The sequence below is a fragment of the Symphalangus syndactylus genome, chromosome 19 (genome assembly GCF_028878055.3).
Source record: "Symphalangus syndactylus isolate Jambi chromosome 19, NHGRI_mSymSyn1-v2.1_pri, whole genome shotgun sequence".
NCBI lineage: Eukaryota > Metazoa > Chordata > Mammalia > Primates > Hylobatidae > Symphalangus > Symphalangus syndactylus.
In genome coordinates this window covers 84,431,894-84,454,539 of record NC_072434.2, presented here as the reverse complement: position 1 = coordinate 84,454,539, position 22,646 = coordinate 84,431,894, and the positions used below count along the sequence as shown (strand labels likewise).

General features: G+C 44.6%; 1 protein-coding gene across 3 annotated transcripts in view; it reads right to left on the bottom strand.

The window, feature by feature from the left end:
* FMN2 (formin 2) overlaps nt 1–8,150 on the bottom strand; it is a 392,431-nt gene extending 384,281 nt beyond the window's left edge. For all 3 annotated transcript variants that reach the window (XM_063613470.1, XM_055234932.2, XM_055234935.2), the window contains exon 1: nt 6,223–8,150. In XM_063613470.1, the coding sequence (XP_063469540.1) occupies nt 6,223–7,834 (1,612 nt within the window). In that variant the 5' untranslated portion in view covers nt 7,835–8,150. The remainder of the gene's footprint in view (nt 1–6,222) is intronic.
* Nucleotides 8,151–22,646: the final 14,496 nt, after the last annotated feature.

Sequence of the window (22,646 nt, the reverse complement as noted above, 5' to 3'; positions counted from 1 at the left end):
GACAGATTAGTAGGAGAGGAGATGATGGATGGATGGAATCAGGTGAACAGGCAAGGAGGAAGGAAAGGCAGAGGGTGGCAAGAAAGAAGACCAAAAGCATCCCTAAATTTAAGAAGCATATATAATACGACCTAGACAGTAAAGTACAGAGAAAGTGAGATGACAGCCAGTAAGGTCTGGCTGGAAAAGATACAAAGAGGAAATGGAATTCAATCGGCACTTTTCAAATGCTAAAGCAAAAGAGACAAATCATGTATTCCAAGAGGGTAAAGCTGCAAGACAAAGACACAAAGTCGGGAAAATGAAATGCGTGTTCATAAAACAGTAAGCAGATTAGTTTGTGTAAAGCAGAGTGTTTATGAAGGAGACCGTGGGAAGGTAAAGCTGCAAAGTCAGGGGGTTACAGCCAGATGCTGTGCAGAGCAGAAACACTGAGGGTGTTGGCTGCCGCCTCCTCTTCCCACCCCTTCTTTGGAAAGCAGCACCCTCCTCCAAATCTTACAGCCACACCCCATCATATGCTTTCCTTATCCGACCCCCACCCACAAAACAAAATAGCTGATAAGTGACAAAATGCTTACAATTCCAGAAAAAAAAAGAAAAAAAGACATAAACAATTTGAAAAAAAAAACAAAAACTGGGGCTCAACTAGTATCTGGTCAGTTCGTATCCTGCTAAGTTTTTGTATACAATTTCAGAGTTGTTTTAACAAATTTGGTTCTGATCACTTTGAACAGTGACTTTTTTTTAAGATAAGAAGTCCAGTCAGGAGAGCAAATAGCCCCAGTTAAGTACCTCTCATGTATCAGGCAGAATTGTAGGGGCTTTATGTACGCTATTTCATTTTATCTTAATAGTATTAATTTGAAATTATTCTTCTATCTTCATAGATATGAGGAAAAATTACTGGAGAGTCACTTAGCTAAACAGCAAAACTAGCATTGCAAATATACCTAGAATAAAAGTATTAGAATAACTACTGCTACCTTCATCCAACTGTATATTTTCTGCATCTTTTCACAAGAATCAGAAGGAAAAGCACTAAAAGTACCTGTTCCATTTCAAATACGCATGGCTTATATCCAAACGCCTAAATGCACTTAAAACTAGGCCAGTCCTCAACTCATAAAGCAGTCATTAAAACCCATCACTGAAGCTACTGGTGCACTTGACTTCAATCCAAACCACCGGCCTAAAGAAACCATGAGAAAGGATGTTCAGACCAATCTAAAATGATTGAAGATCAGTGTTCCGGTCCCTGCTTACATCGCCAAATTCTTCTCTGATATATGGAACCCAGTAAGGCAAGTATTTAGGGGAAAGCATAGCATTCATATAAACCCCTTTCCTTTTATAATAAGACATTTTATACATATCAGGGAGATTCTGACCTTCATTTGTCAGACATTAACTGGACATCTATACTCTGTCAGGGGCTCTGCTGGAAATCAAACTACTTCTGGCCTTAAAAAAATCCAATGTAACAATTTACCAAGCCATATGAGAAAATGTATACTCCTAGAGTGGGTCCTTCCCTGCAGTGATATAAAAATCAAGATAGGCCGGGTGCGGTGGTTCACACCTGTAATCCTAGCGCTTGGGTAGGCCAAGGCGGGTGGAACACCTGAGGTCAGGAGTTCAAGACCAGCCTGGCCTACATGGTGAAACTCTGTCTCTACTAAAAATACAAAAATTAGCTGGGTATGGTCATGGGTGCCTATAATCCCAGCTACTCGGGAAGCTGAGGCAGGAGAATCGCTTGAACCCAGTGGGTGGAGGTTGCAGTGAGCCAAGATCGTGCCACTTCACTCCAGCCTCGGCGACAAGAGTGAAACTCTGTCTCAAAAAAAAAAAAAAAAATCAAGATAACATTTAGAAAGGCCAAAATCAGAGTTGCACAATCCAAGTTCTAGAGCCTAGGCACTTTATTAATTAGCTAGTCCTCCAAAAGCTCACTGATCTACTTGGTTTCATCTTATACATATTAACAACAGATTTGGTTTTCTAAGGACATATCCTGGATGGGCCACTTACTAGCTTAATGCCCTTAGACAAGAAGTTACTTTACTGTCTGAGCCTGGGTTTTTTCATTCGAAAAATGAGGATAAACAGCTACACTTCAAGACTGTTGTAAGGATTACAGATAGTTATGCAATGCACCAACAGAGTCTGGCACTTAGAAGTACAATAAGTATAACCAATATCATAATTACAGGAATTGCAAGCCAATTGCAAATTGATCAGAAAAGTCAAATTACAAAAAAATTGAGGGACAGGAGCAGAGAGACTAAAGGCAGCTATAGCCGGGCGCGGTGGCTCACGCCTGTAATACCAGCACTTTGTGCCAAGGCGGGCGGATCACGAGGTCAGGAGATCAAGACCATCCTGGCTAACACAGTGAAACCCTGTCTCTACTAAAAATACAAAAAAAAAAAAATTAGCCCGGCGGGGAGGTGGGCGCCTGTAGTCCCAGCTACTTGGGAGGCTGAGGCAGGAGAATGGCATGAACTCGGGAGGCGGAGCTTGCAGGGAGCAGAGATGGTGCCACTGCACTCCAGCCTGGGCGACAGAATGAGACTCTGTCTCAAAAAAAAAAAAAAGGCAGCTATAACGGTAAATAGCTGGCAGCAAGAAAACAATCAAGAAACTACACAGACACAAAAACTCAAACTGCAGACTGAAGCCAACAGCCCACACACTTCAATAGCTGTTGAGGACATCACTAATGTTTTTATAAGATGTAACAATGATGTGCCTGAAGATGACATTAAGCCCTTTAAAACAGATTAAACTTTTATTCCATGTGTTTAAAAAAAAGATAAGCACATAATTGACTTGAAGATTCTTACCAAAAGTGATTTAGCATCACAAATTTAACACGTTAGATATCTAAACTTTAATTAACTGCAAAACTCCAGTACCAAGCTTCTGTTATACTTAATAGGTAAAGGAACCTCCCGAATTTCAGACACCATTTTTTTCTACTAAACACTGAAAAAGATGTATTTGAAACACATTAATTATGAAATACTTAAATGCAATGGCCTAAGGCATCATCAGTTTCTTAATAGCTAAAACAAGATAAAGTTTGGTCTCCCTCATTGCTAAATGTTTTTAGATCTACCAAAGAGACACAAACATGTGCCACAGAAATCCCTTTTCACTTGTATTTTCTCCCTACATGTAGAAGGCAGTAAAAAGCAAAAAACATCTGTTCCTTCCTGCAGTCTGACAACCCTCATTCTATGGTTTAAAAATAAAAGATGCTTATGGAAGCTTATAGATATAATCATCACCTGCTTCAAAGGCAGCTGGCAATTAACTGATCCAAATACATGCAAAATTAAGGCCAAAAAGAGATTTCCCTAAGGACAATGCTAGTGTTCCCCAAGCCTCTGGTAATTTCCAAGACACCCATAAAAAAATAGCAGAGGGGAGTAAAGAAGCAAACGTAGTGGCAGATGATATGAAGAGTTGACAGCTGAGACACAAGGGCCTGTGTCAATGTGGATTCATTCTACCACCATAAGAACAGTTTCCATGAGAGCTGCTTAGAGAAAATCTGGTTCACTCTGGCCAACAATCACCCTTCATCCAGCTCAAGGAAGGCCAGATGTTCAACCATTCAAGGAATACATCTTATTAAAAACAGGAACTGGAAAATCTAATTAAAGAACGGCCCTAGATCTGATCACATTTTTTATAAACAGTTTTTACTCTCTATGTGGCCTTAAAACACTGACTATCCAAACAGAAATAATAAGGACATTAGACTTGAATCATTGACTCAGTTTCTATTTCTGGATCTGCCTCTGAATGAATCACAGTGTGACCTTGAGAAAGTTATTTCACCTCTTTCTCTACCTACATTTCCCCACCTGTTATAAAGTTAGGTAAAACCTACTGATCCTCTTTTCCTGAACAATGCCGAGTGAAGGAGATAAACATATGGAAGCTGCTACACAAAAATATCTTTGCTGATTACCAACCAGCTGTATCCAACCATCAAATACAAAATAGGTGATGTCCTTATAAAAATGACTAGCCCTGCAATTTTACTCTGCACAATTTAAAAAACAAATCACCTGGAGAGGTCAGCAAAACCCAGGTGGTTCCTATACAGGACTCTTCTAAGAGTCCCAAATTTCAAATTTGGGGATACTTGGAAATTAAAATAAAATGCAAGTTCCAAGAAGACACTTGTTTTTTTAAAGGAAAACAAACATTCAACCTATTTAGGGTCTTGTGATCTTCCAGGACTCTGTTCAATCCTCCTCTCTCACGTCCTCTTCCCTCACCCCTTGCCACCAAGCAGATAAGCCACTGCATCCATGATGTTCCCAGCAGTGATTTGCATGTCTATATCTGCACAGATATTTCTATGCACTGCACTTATTTATCACTAGTCAGTGAGCCTTAGAAAGGCAAAATCATGATTTAATGGTCTATGTATCACCTACATCTAGAATACTGCCTAGCAAACTGTGCTACCATTTAGAATACTGCCTAGCGCAATGTGGCCACTCATTGTGTGTGTGTGTGTGTGTGTGTGTGTGTGTGTGCATATATATGCATACGAATGTATATACATATATATATATATATATATATATATATTTGCTAAATGAATGAAATAAATTTCCAAAGTCTTATGCTACTAGGAATAGCTAATAATCATTATGGTGAATTATTTTCACTTTTCGAAAACTATATATGTGAATGTCAGTTAGATAAAGAGAAAATATGTGATTCTTCACCAACATTAAATTCACAAAAATTAATGCGAAAACTTTCCAATCGTCTTCTATCAAAAGTGATCTTTCTTTTTTGTTTTGCATTTTGTTTTTGTTTTTTTACAATTTATCTAGTGGGTATAAAACTACAAACATTCCTTTTAACAATCTACACAATAAAGAGAAGGTGGAAAAGAAGAAAAATAAGAGTATGTGAAATGAACGGAAGCAGCTACTTTTAAGGGTATGACCCTATAAAGGCAAAATAAAAGGTGACCCACAGATGAAAATTAAAATGTGGTCAATAAAAGTAGCTACCCCAATATTACCGGCATTTAATCAACTAAGAAGTCGCTGTCTGTGCTGAGAAATCTCATCTAAGCAATGTTTTACAGATAATGTATTTATTAAAATAACAGAAGATTTTAAAATTTTCAGATTGCATTTGAAATGTTTAATCCTTCAAATATTTATTATAAACCTACCAGTAGTCATGTAACTTTTCATATTTTTCCATTCATTAAATTCTAACACTCTATTTCATTTAATAATTAAGAATAGAGGTTAGGTAAACATGTTGGGCTCTTAAGGTAAGGCCTTGGGCTCTGTAAGCCTGTAAGCTAGGATAAACTCATTGGACTGCTTGACACTGACCACAGCAAACAGACTCTGGCTGTGCTTTATGCTGCCCTGGGTGTGAGTCTATAACATATGCTAGGAGGGGAGGTACCAGTTGGACTAGACGTGCTTTTGACCTTTCCACCTTCACTATCTCCAAACTACAGGCTGTTCTGGGCTAGGCCATGAAACTGAATGAAAATTATCCCTACTATTCTATTTATTTATTAATTTTCTAATAGCATGTATCGGATTTTCTTGCAGCAGCAAACAGGAGTGAGTGACCGCTTAACTTCACTAAGCAGCAGAACCCAGATTGCTGCAAGATAGAAACTACATATCACATACATACCAAACGTGGACAAATACACACAGATATTAGAGCGGTCAGAGACTGCCTTTGGATCGTACCGGAATAAACGATTTGTGCCTCCAAAACCGACTCTTGCGAAAGAACCATGAACAATTTTTTTTCTTTTTAATGCTGTGGTGATGAAAAATGAAAGAGAAGAATGATGGTTTAGCTAACAAGACGAAAAAGGAGTTTATCTCCCTGGCGTGACCCTGAACATTGTGAATAGCAGATATTTTGGTGAAATGGGCAGGGCAACCTTTTTTTGAGATGACTTAGGACAGACACAACTAAGTTGTTCCCTTTAAGATCTTGTAAGAACATAGAAAACCAACAAGTATGTCCAAGTCATTTCACCGTGGGGGGTGAGCTCGCTGGGCGGAAAAGGATTCCCTACAGAGAAGAGACGTGCCACTACCAGGTCACCGCCTTCCAGAGCCCAGGGAGGGCGGGTGGCAGGGGAAGGCCCTGATTGACAGGCGACTTGCGACCCGGAGGCCAGCAGCAGGGCGCGCTCACCTGTGAACACGTTCTGGAAGCCATCTGCAGCCGCGGGCGCCCCAGACGCCTTGGTGGCCAGTGCTGGGGACACCCCACCACCGCTGTCACTGGCCACCCCGCGCTCCAGCAGGTGCGCGGAGCCTCCCGCCCGGGGCGTGCGGGCGCCTAGCTCCTCCGTCCAGTCAGCCGAGCGGCTCAGGCCGGCCGCAAGGCCGCCGTCGGCCCGGTGCTTCTTGGCTGGGACGGCTACGGAGGCCAGGGCAGTTCTGGACCCTCGGCTCAGGGAGGGCTCCGGCCGCCTCTTGATCCTGGGGCTCTGATTAGGGGACTGAGACGGGGAGTGATTTGGCGAGCTGAGCTGCCGGGTGGTGGTCTTGATGTAGCAGGGGGTGATGAGCGGGTAGGGCTTGAAACAGCGTTGGCTGGGCGCGGGGCTGCCTGGCAGGGAAGTGGCCGCGGGGGCGTCAGGTCCTTGCGCCTCCTCCTCCAGCTCTTCCCCCAGCCTCTGCGGGGCGTCCTCTCCCACCTCCGGGGCCCACTCCTCCCCCGGAGAGCCCCGGGGCGCATCCTCAAAAGCATCCTCCTCACCCTCCTCATCCGTGTCCCCAGCCCCTCGCACGGGGGCTCCGGCCGCTTCCTCCCCCGGCCCGGCCTCGGGAAATGGGAAAGCCGTGGAGGAGGGCGAGTCTTTGGCCGCGGGTTGGGCTGCCGGGAGGCTGGGCGCCTCGGAGACCGGGAGGCCGCCGGGGGACGGCGGTTGCTGGGGCTCCCGGGGCTCGGCGGCCAGGCTCTCGGGCAGGTCGGAGAGCGCGGACAGCGCCTGCTCAGTGTCCGGACTGCCCGGGGCCTCCCCAGCCCCGCCGCTCGGCCCCAGCAGGAACCGGTCCAGGCCCAGGAAGGCCCCGGGCTGAGGGGAGATGGCGGTGGGGGGCGCTGCAGGCTCCTCGGCGCCCTGGAGCTGCTGCTGCTGCTGCTGCTGTTGCTGAAGCTGGAGCTGGAGCTGCTGCTGCTGCTGCAGGCGGATCGCCTGCTGGATGTCGGAAAGCAAATCCTCTTGCTCCGTAGCCGAGTGGAAGCTATAGATGTCCGTGTCCGAGCCCGAGCTGGTCCTTTGTCCGTCCTGCGCCCCTGCTGCAGTTTCCACATCCTCGGCGATCGGCCGGCCCCCGACCCTAGCCTCGGCAGGCCCAGGACCCCCTGGTCGGGTCACCTCAAAAGGGTCCGCACACTCGGTATCCGACAGGCCGGTCTCGTCCGCCGAGAGGCTGAGGTCCGGAGTCTTGGTGAGCAGGGAGTGAGCGCTGTCCAGCTCCCCGGTCTGCAGGGCCTGGGAATCCAGCACATCTTCACGGGAGCCGCCGGCGCCTTTCCCCTTGGACAGATTCTTCCTGATCCGCAGGTTGGAAAACACCGAGGCTCTGGAGTCCGACTTGCTCTTCTTCTTGCCCGACTCCCCGCCGCCGCCCCCTCCCCCCTTGCCGTGCTTGCCTAGCGCCTTCTTGCCCCCGCTCCCCTTCTTTGTGGCTTCCACATCCCTGGGCCCCAGCGCATCCTCGGCGCCACCGCCGCCGCCGCCTTCGTGCAAGGCATCACCTGCGCTCCTCTTCAGCTTCCCATCCTGGTTCCCCATGGTGCAATCCCGCTGGTGCGCCGCCGCGCCGCGGGCACTCAGGCCATCCCGGCCCTCCTCGGCCCCGGGCCCGGGCCGAGGGAGTCTCCCGGGAGAGTCAGGCGGCGGCGGGGCGAGCCGCTGGGAGGGGAGGCCGACGCGCGCCCGGCTGGCCCCGCTCGCATCTGCCGCCGCTTTGCATAATGCGCGGCGGCTCCCGTGGCTGCCTTCGCTGCGGCTGCGGCTGCGGCTCGGGGCCGGCGGGGCGCGAACATGCTCAGTGCAGAGCGCGGCGCCCGCCAATGGCTGCGCAGAACGCAGCTCGGGCCTGGCTCCCCGCCCGCCGCCACCGCCCCCTCGGCCCCCGCGCGGCTCTTCGCTGAACCTGGGCGCGAAAAACGTTTCCTCTATCTCGGGGACTTTAATCTCCAGCGTGCGAATCGAATGCATTGTCCCTGACCGGAGAGATCGTCAGCTGGAAGATGCACTCTGATCTTCAAAGCTGCTGGACCTACCAAGAGAAAAGTTAAACAAAAAAAGAAGAAATTTTTACATGGGGAAAACTGAAGCCCAATTCCAGTTTAGAGGTGCCATCGGGTCACGGCCACATACACAACCCCCGTCTGCCTCTGCATGGCTGTTCAATAAATATTTGTTGAATGAATGGATTGTTCTGTTTCTTGAATAATTGATCATCTCATTGAACACTGCTAATGTGCTTGAGCATATGGTTTAGGAGAGGTTACTACACATGGTGCTGCTTTTATGTTTCACACACACACCCTGCTTCTCCAGGAGAGGACATTAGCTGTCATTTATAAAATTGTTTTATGATTTTTTTTGTTGTTGTTGACAGAAGGAGAGGTAGGAGAAGTAGAGATTAGAGTTGATTAAAATGCTAATCTCCAAATTCTATGTGTTTACCATATAAATTAAACAGCATTTGTATTCAAAAAGGGTGCATATACGATAACTCCCAGGAGGTCAAACTCATCAATATTAAACATGTCACTATTGTGGCTGCCTATAGAAAGGAAAAAGACAGAAAGGAAACACCCTTGGCACAAACACACAAAATCAGATGTTATGCTATAAACTACCACTTTCCCAAGCAAACCCTTCCAGGCCGACTTCGTCCTGTAAAAGTTTCTTAACATTCTGGCCACAATATGGGGATAAACATTTTTCCTCATTGAATATTTTGTCATTATTTTCATTATTTATTAAATTTAGTTACCTCTTTTTTAAGAATTGTTTTTAAAAAAATATGGATATCTAAAGCTTTAAGCAGTAAACTGAGATTAAAGTGGCATTAATAAGTTTTACAAGTATTTAAGTAAAAGTCATTGATAACCACTTTGAAAATATGCAGTAGACATCCGACTTATTAATATTTTCAAAGTAACCCAGAGGAGGAAGAAAGGCTATATATTATACTGTGCAACTTAAATGTAACAAGCAAATGTGTAGTCTTCCTTTGCATATTATGAACCAGCCTTTTAAATTTTTTTTTAAAAAAAGGTTGGTCTTGTAAGTCTTTGGTTACTATCCTTTTTCAAACTATGTTTTTAAAAATAAATGTAATTTAAGGGCAGTTAGCCAGTTACCCTTAGGTGGCCCTTTCGAGTAAATGCTTTAGAGAAATCAACTTTAATAACTTTGCCAGGGTTATATCCTAGTCTCCAAGCAATTCCGAAGTACATGAAAAGCCTTTGTTTCACCTCTTTCACAAGACTGCTCTCCTTTTTTCTAGAATCTAGGCTCCTCAGAGGGCACAATTTGCCTGCAGCTATTAGAATTTTCTGCTTCTTTGAGTGCCGAGGTACTCTGAATCTTGATTTTTGCCCTTTCTTTAGCAGAACGTCTTTGATTCTGAACTACTATTTCCTTATTGTTTTCTTCTGTGCTATATTCTAGAAGTTCAGAAGACAAAAGAAGGGAAAGAAGGAGGGAGGGAAAGAATTGATGATTTTTTTCACAGTGACAGTTGTGCAGCAGGTCACAGCTGACAAATCTCTATTGCATGCAAAGGTTCATTTGAAATTCACAAGTGTGGGTATCAAATACACATAGGTGCTCTTAACTCAAGGATAATTAAAGCATAAGCTCAGGTTCAGAGAGGCTAAGAGATTTGTCCAAGGTCACATAGCAGCAGAAACAATATTGGAACCTGCAAATTTAGACCACAATTTTTTTTATAACAAAAAACACTGCATAATTTACTCTTGGGGGACCGGTAAGGATATCATAAAGGCAAACTACAAAGCTTTGCCAAAGGGTTCTTGTTATTTAATAGCTATTTAGTATTCCTAAAGATGCCTGAAACATGGCCTAACCTTAATTCCATTTGATCAGGTAAGAATATCATATCTGTGGTTGCAAAACTAGATTTAACAGATAATTAGAGATTTTACCTCACGCCTGGCCACGTCCTGGTAGCAAGATACAGACAAGAAACAGCAAATGTGACCAGCCTCTATATTCGTGTATCTAGAGTAATTCTGGTGTAATTGTCAATAAAAGTCTTCATTGTTAGCATTCCAAAATGGTCACAAAAACTATTTTTATAAAATAAAATAAAGTACTACCCATTTTCCCACAAAGGAAATTGGATATGGGCTTTAAAAATTAAATTAGTAAAAGTAGGTTAGAAAACTCTAAACAAATATTGAACTCTAGCTGAGAATATGTGTGCTGATGTAGTTGGCTTAAGTGTACTGATTTTGGCAACTTATTCTAAAATGCATCAAAAAATAAGATACTTTAACAGATGCATGGACAGATATGTGATAAAACAAATATAATAAAATGTTAATTATATAATTTACATGGTAGATATATGGGTGTTCACTGGGAACTTCCTTCAACTTTACTGTATGTTTGAAACTTCTCTTTTTTTTTTTTTGAGACGGTCTCATTCTGTCACAGACTGCTGTAATATGATCACAGCTCACTGCAGCCTAGAACTCCTGGGCTCCAGTGATCCTCCCACCTCAGCCTCCTGAATAGCCAGGACTACAGGCATTTACCACCATACCCAGCTAATTTTTCAATTTGTTTTGTGGAGATGAGGTTTCCCTTTGTTGCCCAGGCTGGGCTTAAACTCCTGGGCTCAGGAGATCCTCCTCCCTTTGCCTCCCAAATTGCTAGGATTATAGGCATAAGCTACTACACCTGGCCTGTTTGAAACTTTTCATGCTCAAATGTTGAAGAAGAAAGTGGGTTACAAGAATAGATGCGTGGCCGGGCACGGTGGCTCACGCCTGTAATCCCAGCACTTTAGGAGGCCGAGACGGGCGAATCACAAGGTCAGGAGATCAAAACCATCCTGGCTAACAAGGTGAAACCCCGTCTCTACTAAAAATACAAAAAATTAGCCTCGCGTGGTGGCAGGCGCCTGTAGTCCCAGCTGCTTGGGAGGCTGAGGCAGGAGAATCGCTTGAACCTGGGAAGCAGAGCTTGCAGTGAGCAGAGATCACACCACTGTACTCTAACCTGGGCAACAGAGTGAGGCTCTGCCTCAAAAAAATAAAAATAAAAAAAAGTACTAAATGAATCTTCCTCTCCTTCACAATTACCTGTCTGTCAGAATTCCATTTCATTTCCTTTTCTCTCTTCTTCCAGCTCTCTTCCTCCTCACTTACCCTCTTAATTGACTATAAGATATACTGAAATGTTTCTGATACTTGGTGTTTTGCTCTGTTTTGTTAGTTTTTATTTCTGCTTAACCTTGGTGGAATGCTTTAGAATCTCTAACAGAACAATTAGTTTGCATCTTAATTATCCAACTCGTCCTTTTCTCTAGCAGGTGAATGACACTTTTTTGCCCTAGTGTCAATTACTAATCTTTTGCCCTCCAAAATCCACCTCACTGTCCCGACTTCACTCCAACACACTCGACTCCTGAACCTACTTCCTAGAGAATACCATGCCTCCAGTCAAATCCAGTGTCTCTGCAACTGAACTCATCTTTTCTTTCCTATCTGTTCTTCTTTTGTTTTTTCTTTGAGTAAGAGCACTACAATCCCTCCAGTTTCCCAAACCAGTGTTGTTGCTTACTCCTTCCTCTTCCCCAGTCCCTATAATTTACCAGTCACTAAGACTTCTCTATTCTTTTTTCGTAATGTCTCTCAAATATATTCATGTCTCCCACCCGAAGTGCCACTTCTCTTGCCTCTTTCCCAACCCCACCTCCAACTCTCATCTGCTCCTTCCCATTATCACCAATGCTTCTGGACTGGGGTGATGATTTTGCTCCCCAGGGAACATATGACACTGTCTGGAGACATTTTTGGTTGTCACAGTTGGGTAGGGGGGGTAATGTTACTGGCACCAAGGATGCTGCTGAACAGCCTCCCCCGACCACCGCGCCCCATAAGCAAGAATGATTCAGCCCAAAATATCAGTAATCCCGTGGTGCAGACACTTGCTTTAGCATGAAGACTGACAGCTGACAGTCAATAAATGGTTACTGAAGGAGTGAAATAAAGAAGAAATTAAAATTACATTTCTCAGTTAACTGAATTAAATCAGGAACTTAAAGGGAGAACCTAACAGAACAAATCAGATTTTAAATAGTCTATCTACAGTACCAAATGTTAGGCAACAGGGGTACCTTAATGGCGCCGGTTCCGGGTTCTTCTCCCCTCTTTGACCGGGCACTGTCTGAACCCGCCAAAGGAGGGCCAATCAGAAAGAAGCATCTCCCGCCTTCCCTTGGGCCCGCCCCTAGCCCAATCCTCGTAGCCCAAGGGATATAAAACCCAGCACACCAGCAGCTCTCTCTCTCTCTTTTCTCTCTCTCCCCCGCGCGACCTGACCTCTCCAATAAAGATCTCTTGGCTGCCACCGGTGTCGTCTGACTAGCCTGTCGCCCTTCACCAAATATCTTATATAGAGAATTAACTCTTCTCAGGCCGGGCGCGGTGGCTCAAGCCTGTAATCCCAGCACTTTGGGAGGCCGAGGGGGGCGCATCACGAGGTCAGGAGATCGAGACCATCCTGACTAACACGGTGAAACCCCGTCTCTACTAAAAATACAAAAAAAAAAAAAATTAGCCGGGCGTGTTGGCGGGCGCCTGTAGTCCCAGCTACTCGGGAGGCTGAGGCAGGAGAATGGCGTGAACCCGGGAGGCCGAGCTTGCAGTGAGCCGAGATCGCGCCACTGCACTCCAGCCTGGGGTACAGAGCAAGACTCCGTCTCAAAAAAAAAAAAAAAAAGAGAATTAACTCTTCTCTAAGGCACTCTAAGTTCTAAAAACTACACAATCTATATAAATATTTCAATTCCCAACATACTTGGTAACATTATAAAAAGTCCTTGCCCATACCAGAGATTTCCTGGTCACTAGAATGGAATTCCCAGAGCTCATTTTGCAGTGATGATTATGTGTATCACAAACAGTTATACAGCTTTCCATTTTTACCACCATTATTCATTTTATCACCAATGCAGAACTTAAAGTGTTTATAAAACAGAAAAAGTGAAATATTCCTCTCCCCAAGCAATACGGAATGCACTACAAGTTTGTTTCTACACTGGAAAAAATGTAAAGGTAAAAAATTCTAGGTCACTTAAGTTCCTCCCTGCTACAAATGAAACATAAAAGCCATTGTCTCCTAACCTCTGGAAAACTCATTAGCTTCCTCTGAAAAATTCCCTCTTCATTATATAGGCATACTTTGGCATTCAACACGTATTAGCCAAAACGTTTGTGGATAATTGGCAACCGAGAAACAAAAGAAGACATAAAAATATTTATTTTATTCTTATGTCACAGAGAAATTCCTATCAAGCTAGAGAATTCTGGTATTGAATTTCTAGACATATATACCCTTTCTAAGTGAAGACATACCATTTCTGCCACTGTGCCCGGCTTTGATTCTCACTTTTTTCTGTGCCCAAATATTTTTCTTATCTATTTTGCTTGCCTTAATCCTTCTCACCTCCTTTTTTAATTTTCTTTTTTTAATTTAATTTAATTTAATTTTTTTTTTTTTGAGATGGAGTCTCACCCTATCGCCCAGGCTGGAATGCAGTGGCGTGATCTTGGCTCACTGCAACCTCCGCCTCCCGGATTCAAGCGATTCTCCTGCCCCAGCCTCCCGAGTAGCTGGGATTACAGGCACGCACCACCACGCCCGGCTAATTTTTGTATTTTTAGTAGAGATGGGATTTCACCATGTTGGTCAGCCTGGTCTCAAACTCCTGACCTCCTCCTGACCTCGTGATCTGCTTCCCTAGGCCTCCCAAAGTGCTGGGATTACAGGCGTGAGCCACTGCGCCCAGCCTCTCACCTTCATTTTTATCATGAATATCAGCTTCTCCAAGAGGCCTCCTTTAAGGTAGGTTATTTCCCTGTCTTAGAGCATCTGTCTTAACCTTCAAATTCTCGATCACAATTGTAATCATATGTTTGATTATTGACTTGTTAATTGTCTACCTTGGCTCTTACCCGTTACAATGCAAATTCCCTGAGGGCAGGAAGCAAGTGTGTTTTATCACCACCATCACCTGCCGGCAAAGTGCTTAGAATTCAAATATTCTCAATGAATCATGAACAAAATCAGGAGTAAAACAAATAGGTCAGGCTTCAAGCAATGCTTTCGAAGCCCTCTTTCTATTTTTTTTTTTTTTTTTTGAGACAGTCTCCTTCTGTCACCCAGACTGGAGTGCAGTGGCGCCATCTTGGCTCACTGCATCCTCTGCCTCCCGGGTTCACGCGATTCTCCTGCCTCAGCCTCCGGTGTAGCTGGGATTACAGGCACACACCACCACGCCTGGCTAATTTTTTTTGTATTTTTAGTAGAGACGGGGTTTCACTATGTTGGCCACACTGGTCTCGAACTCCTGACCTCGTGATCCTCCCACCTCGGCCTCCCAAAGTGCTGGGAGCCACCCAGGCGTGAGCCACCATGCCCGGCCTCTAAGCCCTCTTTCAAGTTGTTTTGTTGTGTTTTGTTTTGTTTTGTTTTGGAGACAGAGTTTCACTCTGTCACTGAGGCTGGAGTGAAGTGGCATGATCTCGGCTCACTACAAGCTCTGCTCGCTGGGTTCAAGTGATTCTCCTGCCTCAGCCTCCTGAATAGCTGAGATTATAGGCACCTCCTCCATCACACCTGGCTAGTTTTTGTATTTATTTTTAGTAGAGATGGTGTTTCGTCATTTTGGCTAGGCTGGTCTCGAACTCCTGACCTCAGGTGATCCACCTGCCTCGGCCTCCCAAAGTGCTGAGATTACAGGTGTGAGCCATTGTGCTTGGCCTCAGGTTTTTTAAATATTGAAGGGAGTTGGCACTTTGTAGGAGTTAAGATAACATATCTTAGAGACTAGCAGGCTGCTTTGTACCAAGGGCTTGAGCTGTACCCACCCACCCACTTCCATCCCTACAGCTGAGATTGATTAGTTGGACGCTCTCTAAGCCATTGTTGCCTGAGGTCCATAAAACTATCGCCTTGATGAAGGCAAGTTAGCAGACCCTGAGCCTTACTCCCCAGGAATCCTGGAATCAACAACTCTAGGATGTCTAAAGACAGGAAATTTTAAATTGTAAAAAAGACAACCCAAATGCTCAATTGCTCTTTTTATTTTTTATTTTATTTTATTTTTTTTGAGACGGAGTCTTTCTCTGTCCCCGAGGCTGGAGTGCAGTGGCGCGATCTCGGCTCACTGCAAGCTCCGCCTCCCGGGTTCACGCCATTCTCCTGCCTCAGCCTCCCAAGTAGCTGGGACTACAGGCGCCCGCCAACACGCCCGGCTAATTTTTTGTATTTTTAGTAGAGACAGGGTTTCACCGTGTTAGCCAGGATGGTCTCGATCTCCTGACCTCGTGATCCTCCTGCCTCGGCCACCCGAAGTGCTGGGATTACAGGCGTGAGTCACCGTGCCCGGCCCTGCTCTTTTTATTTTTATTGTCATTTAAAAATCTTAGATTTAGTATTTTTCTTATCTGCCATAAATGAAGTCCCAGGAGCTTTAGTGGAGCAGAGGAAGAAATGGCTAGAAGATGTTTCCTTGGCTAGGAAGTGTCTGAAAGACTAGATGAGCACTAAAGCACTGAAGAGTTGCAGCAACCTTTCGTGTGTTGTCTGAGCAAGGAGAGGCAGACTTCCAAATTAGTTTCTTATCCTCCCCTCCTAATGAGTGAAAGATTTAAAGTGTTGTCATAAATTAATCCCAGTAAGCAGTAATACGATCACCTTTCCCTTAGACTCTGATGACAGATTTTTTTTTTTTTTTTTTTTTTTTTGAGACGGAGTCTGGCTCTGTTTCCCAGGCTGCAGTGCAGTGGCATGATATTGGCTCCCTGCAACCTCTGCCTCCTGGGTTTAAGCGGTTCTCCTGCCTCAGCCTCATGAGTAGCTGGGATTACAGGCACACACCTCCACATCCAGCTAATTTTTCTGTTTTTAGTAGAGACCGGGTTTTGCCATGTTGGCCAGGCTGGTCTCAAACTCTTGACATCTGCCCGCCACAGCCTCCCAAAGTGCTGGGATTATAGGCGTGAGCCAGCCAGCATGGCGGACAGATGTTTCTACACTACTACGAGAAACACTAGCTATGTTATGGATGGTAAAATTGTCTGGCCAGGCATGGGTGTCTCACGCCTGTAAAACCAACACTTTGGGAGGCTGAGGCAGGCAGATCGCTTGAGGTCAGGAGTTCAAGACCAGCCATGGCGAAACCCTGTCTCTGCTAAAAGTACAAAAATCAGCCTGGAGTGGTGGTGGGCACCTGTAATCCCAGCTACTTGGGAGGCTGAGGCAGGAGAATTGCTTGAACCCAGGGGGTGGAGGTTGCAGTGAGCCAAGATCATGCCATTGCACTCCAGCCTAGACGACAGAATGAGACTCCGTCTCAAAAAAAAAAAATTTCCCTTCCCTAGTGATCACCTTTATACAACTGAAGCTCCAATAAAGGTGTGTGAAATCCAGTTTCCCACTAGCCTTTTCCTGCTCTTCTGAGGAAAATGAAGCTGATGCAAAGCTCCTCTTTGAAGGTACTGCTTTGCGTTGCACAAAAACCCAATGACCAGCCATTTCCTAGTGAAGTCTACATCACCTGAGGGCAGTTCCCTGGAAAGATCTGCAGTGAGAGATGTGAGTTTAAAACTCCCTTTCTGATCAGAACAAGTTTCCCCTAATTCCTGTGCATAAGTGCAAAGGATGAAGGCATTTGTTTTACAGTGAGCAAGCAAGCCATTGCCCTTAACTGAAACATTTATATTTTCTACTTCACCTTTTTCTGGCCTTTTTCCATATGGTGATAACTATATTGGCTCTTACATTCTAAGAGAAAGTGCTGATGCTTAGAATTCAAAGTGTGTGTGTGTGTGTGTGTGTGTGTGTGTGTGTATGTATATATACTCTTTCTCTCTCTCTCTGAGGTTGCAGTGAGCCGAGATTGTGCCACTTCACTCCAGCCTGGGTGAAAGAGCAAAAACTCCGTCTCCAAAAACCAGAAGATTTTACGGAGCAGTATGATTTAAATCAATATGAAGAGTGTCTTCATCATGCATTAAAATATGCATGGACAAACTAATGTCTATTAGGAAAAATGTGTAGGTCAGTTGTTATTGGTGTTATTCTTAGCTTACTGAAAAATCTATGTATTTGGCCAACTTGGGGGGAGCCTTTATTTTACTAGTTAAGGCGCAGAAAAAAAGATTACTAAGCCCAGAATGCTCACCGGAATACGCTTGCCTCTCTTCTATACATATTTATACCGTCAGAGGCATTTGAACCACAGCAACTCCATCTTGAGTAGGAGCTGGGTAAAATAAGACTGAGACCTACCGGGCTGCATTCCCAGCCAGTTAGGCATTCTAAGTCACAGGATGAGATAGGACAGCACAAGACACAGGTCATAAAGACCTTGCTGCTAAAACAAGTTGCAGTACAGAAGCCGGCCAAAACCCACCAAACCCAAGATGGCAACGAGAGTGACCTCTGGGCATCCTCACTGCTACACTCCCACCAGCGCCATGGCCAACGTCAGGAACTTGCCCTATATGTTCTACAAAGGGAAGACATGAATAATTCCCCCTCTTGTTTAGCATATAATCAGGAAATAACCATAAAAATGCACAACCTGCAGGCCTCAGTAGTGCTTTGCCTATGGGGTAGCCTTTCTTTATTCCTTTACTTTCTTTACAAACTTGCTTTCACTTTACTCCGTGGACTAGCACCAAATTCTTGCGTGAGAACCCACTTTTGGGGGCTGGATCCGGTAACAATACAACAATCAGCTTTTCGGTAACAATACCCTTTCCAGTAACAATACAACAATTAGCTTTTCTCCTTCCCTTCCCATGGTCCTTTCTGCTGTGTAAATTTTTCTTTTTTCTTTTTATTTTATTTATTTTATTTGAGGTGGGAGTCTAACTCTGTGACCCAGGCTGGAGTGCAGTGGTGCAATCTCAGCTCACTGCAACCTCTGCCTTTGAGTAGCTAGGACCACAGTTATGCACCACAATGCCTGACTAATTTTTTGCGTTTTTGGTATAGACAGGGTTTTATTACATTGCCCAGGCTGGCCTCAAACTCCTGAGCTCAAGTGATCTGCCCGCCTCAGCCTCCCAAAGTGCTGGGATTACAGGTGTGAGCCACCATGCTCTGTCCTGTTCGAACGTAAATTCTTTATTTTAGTGGTGGCAAGCTCTGTCAAGAGCAAAGACTTAGTTCTGCTAAATCTCTATTAAACTGAATGACTAAAAACAGTTTTGTAAATTTTTTTCCACATTGTATTGTTAAATAAGAAATTTTGTGCCTGCATGTGAAAACCGATGGTGGTCTTGTATATATTTACATAGAACTTTCATTTTTAAGTCCATCAAAACACATAATACTGTTTTAAAACTCAATAATGTAGTTTGGATCAGCCATTGCAGGTTCTAAGTGTTGCTCGAGAAGCTTTGAAAAATCTAAGGCTAAGGTTGCAGGGTCCAACGCAGTAGTCATTAGCGATATGTGGTCATCGAGCAGTAGATGAGCTTTAGATGAGCACTAAAGCACTAAAGAATTAGGGCCAATCTGGCCGGGCTCGGTGGCTCACGCCTGTAATCCCAGCACTTTGGGAGGCCGAGGCGGGCAGATCACCTGAGGTCAGGAGTTTGAGACCAACCTGGCCAACGTGGTGAAACCGTGTCTCTACTAAAATATACAAAAATTAGCCAGGCGTGTTGGCAGGCGACTTAATCCCCGCTACCTGGGAGGCAGAGGCAGGAGAATCATTTGAACCCGGGAGGTTGAGGTTGCAGTGAGCCGATATCAAGCAATGGCACTCAGACCTGGGGGATAAGAGTGAGACTTCTCTCAAAAAAAAAAAAAAAAAAAAAAGATAGGGCCAATCTGAATGGAATTGTTGCTGTTAGTGTAAAATATACACCAATCTCAAACACTTAGTAGGACAAAAGCATGTAATGTATCTCAATAATTTTTATTGATTTTTCAAAAAAAAATATTTTGCATATTTTGGGTTAAACTACAGTATTAAACTTAATTATATTTGTTTCTTTGTCCCTTTTTAAATGTGGCCACTAGAAAATCTTGAATTATGCATGAGGTTAATATTATATAGCATTTCTGTTGCAGAGCACTACTCTAAGGCCAAGGATTGCCTTCCTCAACCTTAATTTCTTATTGATTTTGTCTTTAGAATGCCTTTTGCAACTTCTTGCCACTGGAAAAGGTTATTACGGGTTGAGTCAATTTCAGTGGCCTTCTACAGGTAATCCCGAATATTTTTCACAACTCGCTTAAGAGATCCTGAGGGTATGGTAACAGTCACAACTGTATGCGGGAGGATGGCTTGAGCCCAGGAGTTGAGACCAACCTGGATAACATGGTGAGACCGAGTCTCTACTGGGGGGGTGGAGGTGGGGGGAGGGGGATGGGAGGGGTTTGGGGAATGGGTGGCAAACGCCTGTGGTCCCAGCTACTCAGGAGGCTGAGGTGGGAGGATCACTTGAGCCTGGGAGGTCAAGGTTGTAGTAAGCTGGGATCACGCCACTGCACTCCAGCCTAGGCAACAGGGTGAAATCCTGTCTCAAAAACAACAACAAAGCAAAACACCAAACAAACAAAAAAACAGGAAGCCATGTAGTTTATTGATAAGAGCAAATGGTAACATAGTTCTATGCCTTAGAATCTATCATCCTACTTTCACACCATCTACAATCCTGGGAAGTCTGTTAATATTTTTATACTTCCATTTATCACCAATTTTCAATATCACCGAATGGAGCATTATTTAATATCTTTTAAGAACTATTTGATTCTTGCAATTATTTACGTAGCTAGGGTGTGAGCCAAGCAGTGGTATGGAATGCGGGAACAGAGGTTAATGGATCACCTTGGGAGCATCTTCACACTGAACAGGTGGGACTCTTGTTCTCTTAACACTTCCCCTGCCACCATGTTTCTGATAGGTATCCAGCTTCCGTTCTTTTTCTGTCCCCCAAAATCACTATTAAAATGTCTGCTTAAACCATCTGCTACTTATTCTTTCATCATTCTACCATAATAAATTAAATCCCCCCCACCTACCTTCTTTTTGAGACAGGGTCTCACTCTGTCACCCAGACTGGAATGCAGTGGCATGATCACAGCTGACTGCAGCTTCCACCTCCCGGGCTCAAGTGACTCTCTCATCTCAGCCTACTTAGTAGCTAGGAGTACAGGTGCAGGCCACCATGCCTGGCTAATTTTTTTGCTTTTTGTAGAGATCAGTATCTCAATATGTTGGCCAGGCTGGTCTTGAACTCATGGCCTCAAGCAATCCTCTTGCCTCAGCCTCGCAAAGTGCATCATGAGCCACTGCTCCCATCTGCCTTTCTTAGTGATACTTTTTTAAAGTAGCTTAGAAGAGTGTAGGGAGACTTGGCCTTAGAGAAAGTGAGTTCAAATCTTGACTTTGCCATTTATTGCCTGAGTGATTTTGAACAAACCACTTAATCTCTACGAGGTTCAACTTCCTCATCTGTGAAAGAAGTATAATGGCAGTGTATTAGTCCATTTTCATGCTGCTGATAAAGACATACCCAAGACTGGGCAATTTACAAAAGAAAGAAGTTTAAAGAACTTACAGTTCTATGTGGCCGGAAGGCCTCACAATCATGGTGGAAGGTGAAAGTCACATCTCACATGGTGGCAGGCAAGAGAAGAGAACTTGTGCAGGGAAACTCCCCTTTTAAAATCACCAGATCATGTGAGACTTATTCACTGTCACAAGAACAGCATGGGAAAAATCTGACCCCATGATTCAGTTACTTCCCACTGGGTCCCTCCTGCAACATGTGGGAATTTAAGATGAGATTTGAGTGGGGAACACAGCCAAACCATATAACTTCACCCCTTGCCCCTCCCAAATCTCATATCCTCACATTTCAAAACCAATCATGCCTTCCCAATAGTCCCTCAGGGTCTTAACTCATTTCAGAATTAACTCACAAGTCCACAGTCCAAAGTCTCATCTGAAACAAAGCAAGTCCCTTCCGCCTATGAGCTTATAAAATCAAAAGCAAGTTAGTTACTTCTTAGATACAATGGGGGTACAGGCATTGAGTAAATACAGCCATTCCAAATGTGAGAAATTGGCCAAAACAAGGGGGCTACAGGCCCCATGCAAGTCCAAATCCAGCAGGGCAGTCAAATCTTAAAGCTCCAAAATTATCTCCTTTGACTCCATGTCTCACATCCAGGTCATGCTGATGCAAGATGTGGGTCACCATGGTCTTGGGCAGCTCCACCCCGTGGCTTTGCAGGGTACAGCCTCCCTCCTGGCTGCTTTCATGGGCTGGCTTTGAGTTTCTGTGACTTTTCCAGGCACATGGTGCAAGCTGGCAGTGGATCTACCACTCTGGGGTCTGGAGGACAGTGACCCTCTTCTCACAGCTCCACTAGGAGTACCCCAGTAGGGGCTCTGTGTGGGGGCTCTGACCCCACATTTCCCTTCCACACTACCCTAGCGGAGGTTGTCCATGAGGGCCTCGCCCCTGCAGCAAACTTCTGCCTGGCCATCCAGGCATTTCCATACATCCTCTGAAATCTAGGCAGACGTTCTCAAACCCCAATTCTCGACTTCTGTGCACTCGCAGGCTCAACACCACATGGAAACTGCCAAGTCTTGGGGCTTGCACCCTCTGAAACCATGGCCTGACCTCTGCATTGGCCCCTTTCAGCCATGGCTGAAGCAGGGCACCAAGTCCCTAGGCTGCACACAGCAGAGGGACCTGGGGCCCGACCCACGAAACCATTTTTCCCTTCCAAGGCCTCCAGGCCTGTGATGGGAGAGGCTGCTATGAAGACCTCTGAAACACCCTGGAAACATTTTCACCATTGTCTTGGGGATAACATTTGACGTCTTGTTACTTATGCAAATTTCTGCAGCCTGCTTGAATTTCTCCCCAGAAAATGGGATTTTCTTTTCTATCTCATTGTCAGGCTGTAAATTTTCCAAACTTTTATGCTCCGCTTTCCTTTTAAAACTGATTGCCTTTAACAGCACCCAAGTCACCTCTTGAATGCTTTGCTGCTTAGAAATTTCTTCTGCCAGATACCCTAAATCATCTCTCTCAAGTTCAAAGTTCCACAAATCTCTAGAGCAGGGCAAAATGCCACCAGTCTCTTTGCTAAAACATAGTAAGAGTCACCTTTGCTGCGGTTGCTAACAAGTTCCTCATCTCCACCTGAGACCACCTCAGCCTCGATTTCATTGTCCATATCATTATCAGCATTTTAAGCAAAGCCATTTAACAAGTTTCTAGGGAGTTCCAAACTTTCCCACATTTTTCTATCTTCTTCTGAGCCCTCCAAACTGTTTTTTTTTTTCTTT